The sequence below is a fragment of the Lagenorhynchus albirostris genome, chromosome 17, assembly GCF_949774975.1.
Source record: "Lagenorhynchus albirostris chromosome 17, mLagAlb1.1, whole genome shotgun sequence".
NCBI lineage: Eukaryota > Metazoa > Chordata > Mammalia > Artiodactyla > Delphinidae > Lagenorhynchus > Lagenorhynchus albirostris.
This window is the reverse complement of record NC_083111.1, coordinates 13,260,929-13,275,785: the sequence shown is the minus strand read 5'-3', so window position 1 is coordinate 13,275,785 and position 14,857 is coordinate 13,260,929. Positions and strand designations below refer to the sequence as shown.

The 14,857-nt window shown below is 39.3% G+C and overlaps 1 protein-coding gene across 1 annotated transcript in view; it reads right to left on the bottom strand.

The window, feature by feature from the left end:
• The window catches only part of PREX2 (phosphatidylinositol-3,4,5-trisphosphate dependent Rac exchange factor 2), a 285,362-nt gene that overhangs the window by 64,132 nt on the left and 206,373 nt on the right, over nt 1-14,857 (bottom strand). The window contains exon 35 of the mRNA XM_060127864.1: nt 8,863-8,977. Coding sequence (XP_059983847.1) covers nt 8,863-8,977 — 115 coding nt within the window. The remainder of the gene's footprint in view (nt 1-8,862; nt 8,978-14,857) is intronic.

Here is a 14,857-nt window from a genome sequence, read left to right as displayed (position 1 = left end):
CAGCCAGAAAATCTATTCATCCTTGATAAACATCATCACAGTGGACTTATCGCAAAAATGTGAAAACTCAGAGTTAAGTCATTCTAATCTCTTTTGTTGCCCTTATCTTAAAAATTGAATTAAAAATTCCTTTAATGTAAAAGTAAAATAAATATTAGACATAATTACAACTTCTCAAGGGCAAACGAATTAGTTTGAATTCAGACAGAAATAAGTACAGTTCAGATAATTAAATGAGATTATATGCATAAACACATAGGCAACTATATCATATTTTCAGAAAGTAATGGTGGCAACGTTTAATGGAATTATAGCACTTTTCAAATAAGGAAGAGATATGTTGCTCTCAAAAGTGCCACTATAATTTCAGCTTTGTCTGATCTTGTCTCATGTGAAATGTATGAACCTTGGCTACGCTGGTGAATTTTCTCAGGAGAGGTCTCCAACAGAGTCAGCATCTGTACCCTTCAAATGGCCCAGAATTTTCTGAATAGAAAATGAAGCAAACTGGATACTGGAATAAATTCAATAAAATACCCCACCCAAAGAAGACCAATACATTGCAATTAATCTGATTTCCAATTCAATTCAACTATCTTTACGGTACTTACTATGTACCAAACACAGTGGGGAACTAGGACCTGGCTGCCCTCATATATACGTAGGCAGGTAAACAGCCCACAAGTCAAAATCAAACAAATGAAAACAAAGAGGCTTTCAAAGAGTTTTAAGGAAGAAACCCAGGTAATTCCAGATGAGGCTATACCTGAAGGCTTCCTACAGGAAGACAATTTTGACATGGGTCCTAAATAATTATACTCTTTCTGCACAAGGAAATAGGGCTGGAGTGTGTCCTGAATGAACTGGGTTGAAAGAAGCTGAGGAAGAGCTGATGGTAAATGAGGGTATACTGATTCTGTTCCTACATTTGTTTCATGCCCCTCTTTCTCCTGAATTCCAGCCTCTGGAACACTTCATCTTTCTCCTCCCCACTTTAGGATTTTCATACACACTATTCTCTCTGCTGGAAAATACCCACTTCCCCCCAACTTTATCTCCCATCCCCTCTCCCTTAAACACTGTAACCCCAACTTCTCTTTCAGAGGAAGAGTCACTTCCTCAAATAATTCATTCATGTCCCTGATACTTGGTGGGGGTGAAGGGTTTGTCAAATACAAGTATCCAGCAATTCCTTTAATTTTATATTGTGCAAGAATATGACACTTAAGTATAATTCTATTTTGTAAATATAGATCCTTTATATATGTCAGATATAGGAAAGAAGCCTAGTACACTTTTAAGCATTGTAAACAAATTCAAATTCTTTGTAGATTTAGTTGTTTTCTCCTTCTACTGAAGGATCACTTCCCACGTTAAAAAAAAAAGTGTACAACTCTGAAAACTCCATACTCCTAATCTGAAAGCAGAAATAAATTGAATATACATATTTAGTTTACAGCTAGTCTTCGAGAAACAGAAATGTGGTTGTATCTTAAGGTATAAAAAATGGAATTCGGCTGAAAGATAGGATGGAAAGCAAATATAAAACTGCTCTAGAGGAGATAACTATGCATCTGGAGTGTTTCCAATTAATTAAAAAAGAATAACTCTAAAATCTGTACTTTTATAAAGAGAAACAATTGAAGGACAAAGGCATTATCTGTATTTTAATTGATCTTCTCTCTGTCTCTCTTGCTCTCTCTCAGATTTTACTAAGTTCTTACTCTTGTTGATTTAAGGTAGTTTCCACAGCTCCTCGTCAACAGAAGCAAAATTTTCTGTTTCAAACGTGAGTATATTGTTTGCTATCAAAACAAGGAATGGGAAAGTGTGTCATGAATTGAAGACTCTGATGGAAGAAAGAGATGGGATGGAGGATGTGCCTGTAACAGAGCAGGGCTCTATAGGGCCTTTGGGGGACAGACTCCTGCCCCCAACCATGTCCTCCATCTGCCTCTTGCTTGTAGAAAAGGCCTCCAAGGCCCTCCCCAAGTTCCAAAGAATAAATTTAATCAGAGAAGTGAGAAAATGCAGAAACAAAGGAAAACAGCCAAGCAAGACAAAATAAAAATTGTTTAGCCATTAAATAAAGTCAAGTGTCTTTAGCTCCTCCTCAAGAGCTACAGAGAATACTCTGAACCATACCCTTAAGCTGTTTTGCAGATACGGAAACCCCCACCAGGTGGAAGAACTTCACTGTATGCTGACCACAAGCACAAGCACTAGACCCCAGACAGGTTGGAACCAGAAGGTTGATGATGTCGACTCCCAATTACCTCACCACCAACCAATCAGAAGAATGTCCATGAACTGATCACATACCCTGCAAGCCTCTCCCTCACCCTACCTTTAAAAAACCTGTCTGTGAAAAGCCATCGGGGAGTTGGGGCCTTTTGAGCATTAGCTGCCTGGACTCCTTGCTTGGTGCCTGCATAAAATGCTGAACTCTCCTTGATTCTCCTTGACCACAACCCAGTGTCAGTGGATTGGCTTTACTTTGGATTAGGCAAGGGGACCCAAGTTTTGCTTGGGAACGTGCCTAGGACTGCAGATTGGATTGAAAGGCTGATGTCCTGCTCTTCTTGACTTTCTTATGCTGGTTGATAGTTGTAAAGACATGAAATGGTAGTAAGTCCATGCCATCCTTCATATCTGTCTCATGCCAGGAGAACATACTCACTTTTTTTCCCTCCAGAGGTAGAGAGAAGTGACACATTTCACAGAGGTGCTATCATGGGAATGGCCAAAACACATACATATTTCTGGCCAGACAATTCTCAGGTGAAAAAATGGTTCAAATATATGACTCTGAGATTGATATTTGTGTAGCATTTCTTGTTAACATAAATAAAATGTCTATCTTCTTTCTATTTGTTACATAAAATATATTTTGGCTTTTTGAAACTTTCTTTAAAGAAAATGTGCCATTCTTTATCAAAAAAGGCACACCTTAAGGGAATATATGCTTTGAATAATTTATTTGTCTGCTTTCTGTAAAGATGATGAATGTACATTTAGATATCCCAAATCATAAGCCCTAAAAAATTCAGTATGGGCTTCCCTGGTGGCGCAGTGGTTGAGAATCTGCCTGCCGATGCAGGGGACACGGGTTCGAGCCCTGGTCTGGGAAGATCCCACATGCCGCGGAGCAACTAGGCCCGTGAGCCACAAGTACTGAGCCTGCGCGTCTGGAGCTTGTGCTCCACAACAAGAGAGGCTGCGACAGTGACAGGCTCGCACACCGCAATGAAGAGTGGCCCCCACTCGCCACAACTAGAGAAAGCCCACACACAGAAACGAAGACCCAACACAGCCAAAACTAAATATATAAATAGATCTATTAAAAAAAAATTCAGTGTGAAGCTTTACCAAAATAATAGTCTCAGTAACTAATTATACAACTTGTTTCCTTTTGATTTTTCTTTTTATTTTAACGTTGACTTTATACTGAAAATAATATTTGAAAAAAGCTAAGCTAGACCCCTCGAACTGAAAGGAGTACTTTAGTATGAGGAATATTATTCACATTTACATTTATCTCATTAGTCACTATGCAGTGATGCCTTCTGCCAATAAATAGGATACAGTAAAATGAAAGGGTTTGGTAATGATAAATTACATTTACGTAAGGTAGGAAAAAATGAGGCTAATGGGGATGATGGCTCATGGGCAGAGGAAATACAAAGGAAAGCCTCAGTTAGAAAAGAGAGAATAAAATAGCATGAGGATGGTGAAGGTAGGGAATAAGAATGCCCCTCCTCCAGAATTCCTTGGTTAGAATTTCTGAGTTAGACATTTACACGCTGGGCTTCTTAAGAGTCTGAAGGAAATCTATCAAGAACTTTACCTGACTTGGCACAGGAGGATATATTTTAGAAACAGCTGTAAGACATTTCTGCTGGCTCGATCCTGTTCACTGGGGTAACAACTAACCCAGGGTGTCTGCAGGCAACCAGTGTCAGGGCTCTGAGGCAGGTGGCAAAGAGTCCCCAGGTGCACAACCTCATCTGAATTCCCCTGGAGACTGGAGGAGAAACTCTCAGAAGAGCCAGCTGGCCTCAGCATCCTTCACTACTGCTTTCTGAAGACTTCAACCAGTTGAATTTTATTTGCAACAGATGCATGAGATATAATTGGACAGCAGGAATTCAATAAAATCCATTCCAATGGCTTCTTTCCTTACAATAAAATCCGAACCTCCACAATGGCCTACAGCCCTACATAATCAGACCCCTACACATTTCTCTCAACACCTATCATCCTTCTCAATGTGCTAGGATCGCCCTGGCCACCTTTGTCTTCCTCACACATGATAAGCTATTGCCATGACCTGTATGCGTCAATTCTCTGCTTTGGGAAAGATCTTCCCCCATACTCTGACAAGGCCATCTTGCTGTGATTCAGGTTCCTTTCAAATACCACCTAAGGGACTTCCCTGGTGGTCCAGTGGTTAAGACTCCTCGCTTCCAGTGCAGGGGGCATGGGTTCCATCCCTGGTTGGGGAACTAAGATCCTGCATGCCACACTACATGACCAAAAAAAAAAAAAGAAAAGAAAAAAGAAAAAGAAATACCACCTAATATTTAAGTCCTTCCTAACCACCTGCTCTAAATGACCAACCTCCTACCATAGAAACCAGTTTTAGATTTTCTTCATTGCACTTTTCACTATCTGCAATACGTTGTTTATGGATTTATTTGCTCATTTTTTTGTCTTGCCCATTCTCACAAGAATGGAAACCTCATGAACATTCAGTGAAGAAATGGTACAGAATCAGAGCAATTGGAGGCATTTGATAATATCTGACACCACACCTTCGTAACAGAAAATTGGTTTGTAGTGTATAATGTTCACTCCATTCACTGAGATGGCCTAAGACAGTACAAAAATTATGGACTTTAAAGAGAAAAACGTCTTTGATTTAAATCCTGGTTTCACCATTTCTTATCTGGGTAAACTTGTGTAACTTCTCTTTAAAATGGAAATGATAATATGGAACTCACTGGCTTATTAAATAATCCATATAACTTACCTAGTATTGTTACTGACTTCTAACATGTTCTTAAAAATTGGTAGGTATTATGGCTACATTATATTTTCTTTTAAGTAGCAAATTATTTCCACCTATTCTTTGCTGTTCTGAAGAAACCTCTGTAACTGAAGTGGAATCCATTGTTTCGGCTTGTCTGGTACTCTTACCCTGTGCTTTTTTTTTTTTTTTTTTTTCGGTACGCGGGCCTCTCACTACCGTGGCCTCTCCCGTTGCGGAGCACAGGCTCTGGACGCGCTCACGGGCTCGTGGCATGTGGGATCCCCCCGGATTGGGGCACGAACCCTTGTCCCCTGCATCGGCAGGCGGACTCTCAACCACTGCGCCACCAGGGAAGCCCCAACCCTGTGCTTTCTGTGACAGCCCCCTGTTCTTCTGCGATGCTAAGCCCACCTAGGAACAGGCACATGACTCAGTTCTGGCTAATGAGACCAGGTCCTTTGCTGGAACCTTTAGTTGTTGGGGGTGGGAGGGATGGAGGGGGCACCTTCTCTTCTTCTTTGAATGCAACGCTGGTCTGTAGTGACCATCTTTACCCAAATGTGAAACAAGTCCGCCTGAAAATGAAGCCCACACAGAGGAAAGGAGTACCAAGAAGAGACAGAGAAAGAAAGAGTATCTTGAAGACCCACAGCCCTGGATCCAGCTGAAGCAGCCATATCCCCTGGATATACCTGTTAAATAAGCCAATCCGTTATTTTGTTTATGCCAGTTTGAGTTTGGTTTCTGAAACTTGTAATCTAAACAATGCTTTCCAATAAAATATTAGCCTATTTATGTTTGTTTGTCGTAAGGCCTTTGTATGTTTGCTTCCAGATAATAATTTTAAACCATGTGTCTTACCATGTCACTCCTCCGCTCAAAGCATTTAGTGATTTCTTATTTCCTTATGTTTGCTTGTTGTAAGGCCTTTTCTGATGTCTAATTAGTAAAGTACCATCCAGAATGAAAGGGTTTTCAGTGAAAGTGTTAGAAAGGCTCTGTGGCTGTGTGGAACTAGCGACACCTGAGGGCTATTTTTTTTTTAAGGCGGACATTAAGAGCTCCTTTAAAGAAATGGTCAATGTCAGCCTTTGGCTCGGAAGACCAAGAACAGATTGTTCAAAAGCAATCTCTGAGTCTTTGTGGTTACAAGTAACAGGAAAAATTAAGGGAGAAATTAATACCTTCATTCAAGAAATCAGCAGGAAGAGAAGGCATTACTGGGAGTAAAGAGGAAGATAATTGTGTTCCTGTGCAAAGGAAATCTAATATGCAGCAAGAAGGATATATAATTGCTGACAACGGCACACAATTTGTACCGAGGAGTCTGTACTTTTAAAACTGCTTTCTTCAGGAAAGATACATTAAAATGTTTTCTTATGTGAAGAGGATAGCATGCAATTAATGCACACAGGCTGTTTTTCTTAACAAAGAATCTTAAACATCTTTTCATGTATCTGCTATATATGAGCATATATTTCTGTTTAAAAAAAAGATCCACAGGCATGCGAAAGCTATGCCACGTCCCCCGCTTCTCTCTGTTAGTTATAGCTAGATAATTTAATGCAACTAAACATATACTCATGGAGAGCTTCCTATGCAAAATACTTTGATAAACACAATGGGAAACAGTAAGATAAACTTAACCCTCATCTCAAAAGAGCTAACAACAGAATAAAGAAGATAAGGAATCTGTACACAGTAACTGTATCATCAGGAAGAAGAACTGAATTCTACAACAGCCATAAAGTAAAATAAAGTATTAAAATGGAAGACTGGAAGGGAAATCTGACATTCATTTAGCCTCAGGCAGTGACTCTGAAATTTGAGTGTGAGTTGATGAAAATCACCTGGAGGCTTGTCCCAACACACACTGCTGGGCCCACCCAGGAGATGTTTCTAACAAGTTTGCAGGTGATACTGATGCTGCTGGTGTGAGGATCTAGGGAACTGTTTTTCAATTCTAGCAACACATTAGAATCTCCTAGGGGACTTCTAAAAAATTGGATGCCAGGGCCTCATCCCAACCCACTAATAGAAGAAAAATATTTTATGAAGGACACTATCTTAGAGTTGGACATTGACTCATATAAATAGTAGCTTTATAGACATTTGGAGACAGGAAGCAGATGCTAAGTGAAGTGTGGAAAGTCAGGGAAGGACAGTCGAGGGTATGGTTAGAAACGAGGAGAGTGCGGCCTGGCTTGCACACAGGAAGAGGAAGGAGGTCTTAGACCAAGTCATAAAAGACCTTGACTGCCAGGCCAAGGAGCTAGTGACCCCTTTTGGCGGAAATAAGAAATCACTAAATGCTTTGAGCAGAAGAGTGACGTGGTAAGACACATGGTTTACAATTATTATCTGGAAGCAAAATCCTAAGTAGATTAGAACAACACTGGTTCTTAGAGACGGGAGATTGTTTAGAATGCTACGGCAATGGTCCAGACCCATTTTCTCAAACTGAACTCTGGGGATGTATTCTCAGGGCCCACATGTTCTATAGAAATGCTTTCATTTTGTATCCTTATTTGAAAGATAACCTAAGAATATATTTTATCAGTTATGAAGGCAAAACTTTTCTTTTGTGCTAACGGTACTCAAATGAGAGATGTTCACAAGATGTGACTGATCTTCTTAAGTCAGTATTTCTTAGGAGACACAGTACTGAAGAATTCAATTTTCAGTTTTTTTTTTTTCTGTGAAAGGGGTCAGTCCATTATATGTCTTTGAGAAATAGTGATCTAGACAAGGTAACAGAACTAGGGCAGTCTAAGAGATATTTTAGTCAGAATCATCAGGATCTCCAACTACATTTTAAGAGCAAAAGAAAATGAGAAATCAAACATATTGGGGGTTTGAGGCTGAGAACTTGAGAAGATGACAAAATGATGGTATGAAATAAAGAACCTAGGAAAAGGGACAGGTTTGTGTGAGGCAAGGGTAAGGGGGTAATGCATTCAAAGTGAAAAAAAGCCAACCTAGTGGTAATCACAAGAACCAACACCTCCACACACCAGGAATTTTAGGAGTTAATTTATCTTCACGGTCTAGCCATATCGTAGACAAAACCAAAAAAAAAAAAAATCACAACAGTATTTTTGAGTTACTAAGGCCTACGGTAGAACAAATGTATTTTTCTTTTAAAAATAAAAGCCATAATCGGTTAGTAATTTTAAAAGGTGACCTGTTAACACAGTAACTTATAAAAGGGAACTATATATGCTAATAATTGGTTAAAAATTGAAGCTTCTAAATTATAATACATTTCCCTTTCATTTACTGTGGTTAATTTTTCCCTGCCATTGATCATAATACCAGCAAGATTATTTTTAGAGGAAAAAACAATAAAATGCAATATTATCTGAAAGTAGATACTTTTTCCAATATCAAGTAGTGCCTTTTTTATCATATTTTCCATGTTAAACATATTCATCTCTTGGTGTCAGGGTACCAGCTGTTTAATGGTACATAAAGGAACCTATTTTTCCTTTAATCCACTGAACCGCCTAGGAGACAGCACCATAAAGCAATGCTGTTTTTCCTTGGAAATGGTCTACGAAATAATTACTCTCTTGATCTTCTCAGAAATTAAGACAACAGCATGAAAAGTTTAAAATTCTTTTCTACTTTATTTGCAAAAAGTGTACCCCTTAGAATATCTGAAACATTAAACCCTAAATAAGAGAACTTTATATCCAAAGAAATATCATCATCAATCATCTAACACAATGAATAACATCAAAAGCTTTATTCATCTGCTCTTGTTAAAACTGGAAACTCAAAAACAAAAACAAACTGGAAACTCTTCTGTTAATTGAACAATGACATACCTGAGCTTCTGATTGTACTGTTTGACCTTTTCCAGGGAGGCTGCATTTATTTGGGCTTGAAATTCTTCCACCAAAACATTGTCTCTATAATAATATCCTTCCATGCTCTCCAGTGCTGTGAAAACAAGTAAATGTACTTTTCACGTGATTTTATAACACAATTTCTCCACAGTTAGTGTAATCTTATTATTAGTAAATGTATTAAATACCACCAAATATGACCACATATGCAAGAAACAAGCTTTAACCAGTCTAAATATAAATAAAAATCATTTTTCTGCTCAAAATAAATATCAAACACTTGGTAATTATCTCTGTTAAGTAGGTAAAGGTAATTTCTAACTTACACTGTCTTCTATTCTTTTAAAAATTTTGTATATGTTCTTTGCGAAGCTAAACTCAAACTTCATATATATTATTTATATATATATAAACACACAAATATATATATACACATATATAAATGCAACATACATATACATATATATGGACATGAATGAGAGGCAGAAATATGTATTAACATATATAACAGTAAAAAAATTGAATTTGTCACTCTCCATGCATATTCATATTCTCTTGCAGTGGCAATTAGATTATGAAATAAGAAGTATAGATAAAGGAGGAGGACCTTCAAGATGGCGGAGGAGTAAGTCGTGGAGATCGCCTACCTCTCCACAAATACATCAGAAATATGTCTATATGTGGAACAACTCCTACAGAACACCTACGGAACGCTGGCAGAAGACCTCAGACTTCCCAAAAGGCAACAAACTCCCCACGCACCTGCGAAGGGTGAAAGAAAAAAGAAAAAACAGAGACAAAAGAATAGGGATGGGACCTGCACCTCTGGGAGGGAGCTGTGAAGGAGGAAAAGCTTTGACACACTAGGAAGTCCCTTCGCGGGCGGAGACGAGACTGCGGGTGGCGCGGGGGGGGGGGAAGCTTCGGAGCCACGGAGAACGCAGCAACAGCGGCGCACAGGGCAAAGCGGAGAGATTCCCGCACAGAGGATCGGTGCCGACCAGCACTCACCAGCCCAAGAGGCTTGTCTGCTCACCTGCCGGGGCAGGCGGGGCTGGGAGCTGAGGCTCAGGCTTCGGAGGTCGGATCACAGGGAGAGGGCTGGGGTTGGCTGCGTGAACACAGCCTGAAGGGGGCTAGTGCACCACAGCTAGCCGGGAGGGAGTCTGGGAAAAAGTCTTGAACTGTCTAAGAGGCAAGAGACCATTGTTTTGGGGTGCGCAAGGAGAGGAGATTCAGAGCACCGTCTAAATGAGCTCCAGAGATGGGTGTGAGCCACGGCTATCAGCACAGACCCCAGAGGCGGGCATGAGACGCTAAGGCTGCTGCTGCCGCCACCAAGAAGCCTGTGTGCGAGCACAGGTCACTCTCCACACCTCCCCCCCCGGGAGCCTGTGCAGCCCGCCACTGCCAGGGTCCTGTGATCCAGGGACAACTTCCCCGGGAGAACACATGGTGCCTCAGGCTGGTGCAATGTCAAGCTGGCCTCTGCTGCCACAGGCTTGCCCCTCATTCCATACCCCTCTGTCCCCCCAGCCTGAGACAGCCAGAGCCCCCTAAACAGCTGCTCCTCTAACCCTGTCCTGTCTGGGCGAAGAACAGATGCCCTCAAGCGACCTACGTGCAGAGGCGAACCCAAATCCAAGGCTGAACCCCAGGAGCTGTGCGAACAAAGAAGAGAAAGGGAAATTTCTCTGCGCAAGCTCAGGAGCAGCGGATTAAATCCCCACAGTCAACTTGAGGTACCCTGCATCTGTGGAATACCTGAACGACGATGATGAATTATCCAAAAATTGAGGCGGTGGACTTTGGGAGCACCTGTAGACTGGGAGTTTGCTGTACGTGACTACTTTCTGATTTATATGTTTATTTTAGTTTAGTTTTTAATGCTTGTTATCATTGGTTGATTTGTTTATTGGTTTGGTTGCTCTCCTTTTTTATTTTTACTTTCTATTTTTTATTACTTTTTATTTTCATAATTTAAAAAAAATTTTATTTTAATAACTTTATTTTATTAATTTTTTTCCTTTCTTTCTTTTTTTTCTCCCTTTTCTTCTGAGCTTTGTAGCTGACAGGATCTTGGTGCTCTGCCTGGGTGTCAGGCCTGAGCCTCTGAGGTGGGAGAGCCGAGTTCAGAACATTGGTCCACCAGAGAACTTCCGGCCCCATGTAATATCAATCAGCGAGAACTTGCCCAGAGAACTCTGTCTCAACACTAAGGCCCAGCTCCACTCAATGACCAACAAGCTCAAGTGCTGGACATCCCATGCCAAACAACTAGCAAGACAGGAACACAACCTCACCCATAGAAGAGAGGCTGCCTACAATCACCATAAGGTCACAGACACCCCAAAACACTTCACTGGATGCGGTCCTACCCACCAGAAAGACAAGATACAGCCTTATCCACTAGAACACAGGTACCAGGAAGCCCACACAACCCATTGAACCAACTTTACCCATGGTGGGCAGACACCAAAAAAACCAGAAGTATGAACCTGCAGTCTGCAAAAAGGAGACCCCAAATACAGTAAGTTGGCAAAATGAGAAGACAGAGAAATATGCAGCAGATGAAGGATCAAGGTAAAAAAACCCACCAGACCAAACAAATGAAGAGGAAATAGACAGTCTACCTGAAAAAGAATTAAGAGTAATGATAAGAAAATGATCCAAAATCTTGGAAATAGAATGCAGAAAATACAAGAAACGTTCAACAAGGACCTAGAAGAACTAAAGAGCAAACAAACAATGATACACAACACAACAAATGAAATTAAAAATTCTCTAGAAGGTATCAATAACAGAATAACTGAGGCAGAAAAATGGATAAGTGACCTGGAAGATAAAATAGTGGAAATAATTAACACAGAGCAGAATAAAGAAAAAAGAATGAAAACAATTGAGGACAGTCTCAGAGACCTCTGGGACAATATTAAATGCACCAACATTTGAATTATAGGAGCCCCAGAAGAAGAGGGACTGAGAAAATATTTCAAGAGATTATAGTTGAAAACTTCCCTAATATGGGAAAAAAAATTGTCAATCAAGTCCAGGAAGCACAGAGAGTTCCGTACAGGATAAATCCAAGGAGAAACATGCCAAGACACATATTAATCAAACAATCAAAAATTAAATATAAAGAAAAAATATTAAAAGCAGCAAGGGGAAAACAACAAATAATATACAAGGGAATCCCTATAAGGTTAACAGCTGATCTTTCAGCAGAAACTCTGCAAGCCAAAAGGGAGTGGCAGGACATATTTAAAGTGATGAAAGGGAAAAACCTACAACCAAGGTTACTCTACCCAGCAAGGATCTCATTCAGATTTGACAGAGAAATTAAAATCTTTACAGACAAGCAAAAGCTAAGAGAATTCAGCACCACCAAACTGGCTTTACAACAAATTTTAAAGGAACTTCTCTAGTCAGGAAACCCAAGAGAAGGAAAAGACCTGCAATAACAAACCCAAAACAATGAAGAAAAAGGTAATAGAAACATGCATATCAATAATTACCTTAACTGTAAATAGATTAAATGCTCCAACCAAAAGACACAGACTGGCTGAATGGATACAAAAACAAGACCCGTATATACAGACTGACAGTGAGGGGATGGAAAAAGATATTCCATGCCAATGGAAATCAGAAGAAAGCTGGAGTAGCAATTCTCATATCAGACAAAACAGACTTTAAAATAAAGACTATTACAAGAGACAAAGAAGGACACTACATAATGATCAAGGGATCAATCCAAGAAGAAGATGTAACAATTGTAAATATTTATGCACCCAACATAGGAGCACCCCAGTACTTAAGGCATATGCTAACAGCCACAAAAGGGGAAATCAAAGTAACACAATCATAGTAGGGGACTTTAACACCCCACTTTCACCCATGGACACATCATCCAAAATGAAAATAAATAAGGAAAAAGAAGCTTTAAATGACACATTAAACAAGATGGACTTAATTGATATTTATAGGACGTTCCATCGAAAAACAACAGAATATACTTTCTTCTCAAGTGCTCATGGAACATTCTCCACGATAGATCATATCTTGGGTCACAAATCAAGCCTTGGTAAATCTAAGAAAACTGAAATCATATCAAGTATCTTTTCCGACCACAATGCTATGAGACTGGATATCAATTACAGGAAAAAAAACTGTACAAAGTACAAACCCATGGAGGCTAAACAATGCACTACTAAATAACCAAGAGATGACTGAAGAAATCAGAAAATACCTACAGACAAATGACAATGAAAACACGAAGGCCCAAACCCTATGGGATGCAGCAAAAGCAGTTCTAAGAGGGAAGTTTATAGCAATACAATCCTACCTCAAGAAACAAGAAACATCTCAAATAAATAACCTAACCTTACACCTAAAGCAATTAGAGAAAGAAGAACAAAAAACCCCAAAGTTAGCAGAAGAAAAGAAATAATAAAGATCAGAGCAGAAATAAATGAAAAATAATTGAAGGAAACGATAGCAAAGATCAATAAAACTAAAAGCTGGTTCTTTGAGAAGATAAACAAAATTGATAAACTATTAGCCAGAGCCATCAAGAAAAAAGGGGGAAGACTCAAATCAATAGAATTAGAAATGAAAAAGGAGAAGTTACAACTGACACTGCAGAAATGCAAAGGATCATGAGAGATTACTACAAGCAACTCTGTGCCAATAAAATGGACAACATGGAAGAAATGGACAAATTCTTAGAAAAGCACAAGCTTCCGAGACTGAACCTGGAAGAAACAGAAAATATAAACAGGCCAATTACAAGCACTGAAATTGAAACTGTGATTAAAAATCTTCCAACAAACAAAAGCCCAGGACCAGATGGCTTCACAGGTGAATTCTATCAAACATGTAGAGAAGAGCTAACACCTAACCTTCTCAAACTCTTCCAAAATATAGCAGAGGGAGGAACACTCCCAAACTCATTCTACAAGGCCACCATCACCCTGATACCAAAAGCAGACAAAGATGTCACAAAGAAAGAAAACTGCAGGCCAATATCACTGATGAACATAGATGCAAAAATCTGCAACAAAATACTAGCAAACAGAACCCAACAGCACATTGAAAGCATCATACACCATGATCAAGTGGGGTTTATCCCAGGAATGCAAGGATTCTTCAGTATATGCAAATAAATCAATGTGATACACCATATTAACAAACTGAAGGAGAAAAACCATATGATCATCTCAATAGATGCAGAGAAAGATTTTAACAAAATTGAACACCCATTTATGATAAAAACCCTCCAGAAAGTAGGCATAGAGGGAACTTACCTCAACATAATAAAGGCCATATATGACAAACCCACAGCCAACATCGTTCTCAATGGTGAAAAACTGAAACCATTTCCACTAAGATCAGGAACAAGACAAGGTTGCCCACTCTCACCACTATTATTCCACATAGTTCTGGAAGTTTTAGCCACAGAAACCAGAGATGAAAAAGAAATAAAAGGAGTCCAAATCGGAAAACAAGAAGTAAATTGTCACTGTTTGCAGATGACGTGATACTATATATAGAGAATCCTAAAGATGCTACCATAAAACCACTAGAGGTAATCAATGAATGTGGTAAACTAGCAGGATACAAAATTATTGCATAGAAATCTCTAGCATTCCTATACACTAATGATGAAACATCTGAAAGAGAAATTAAGGAAACACTCCCATTTACCACTGCAACAAAAAGAATAAAATACCTAGGAATAAACTACTTAAGCAGACAAAAGACCTGGCTGCAAAGAGCTATAAGATACTGATGAAAGAAATTAAAGATGATACAAATAGATGGAGAGATATACCATGTACATGGATTGGAAGAAACAACATTGTGAAAAATGACTATACTACCCAAAGCAATCTACAGATTCAATACAATCCCTATCAAACTACCAATGGCATTTTTCAGAGAACTAAAACAAAATATTTCATAATTTGTATGGAAA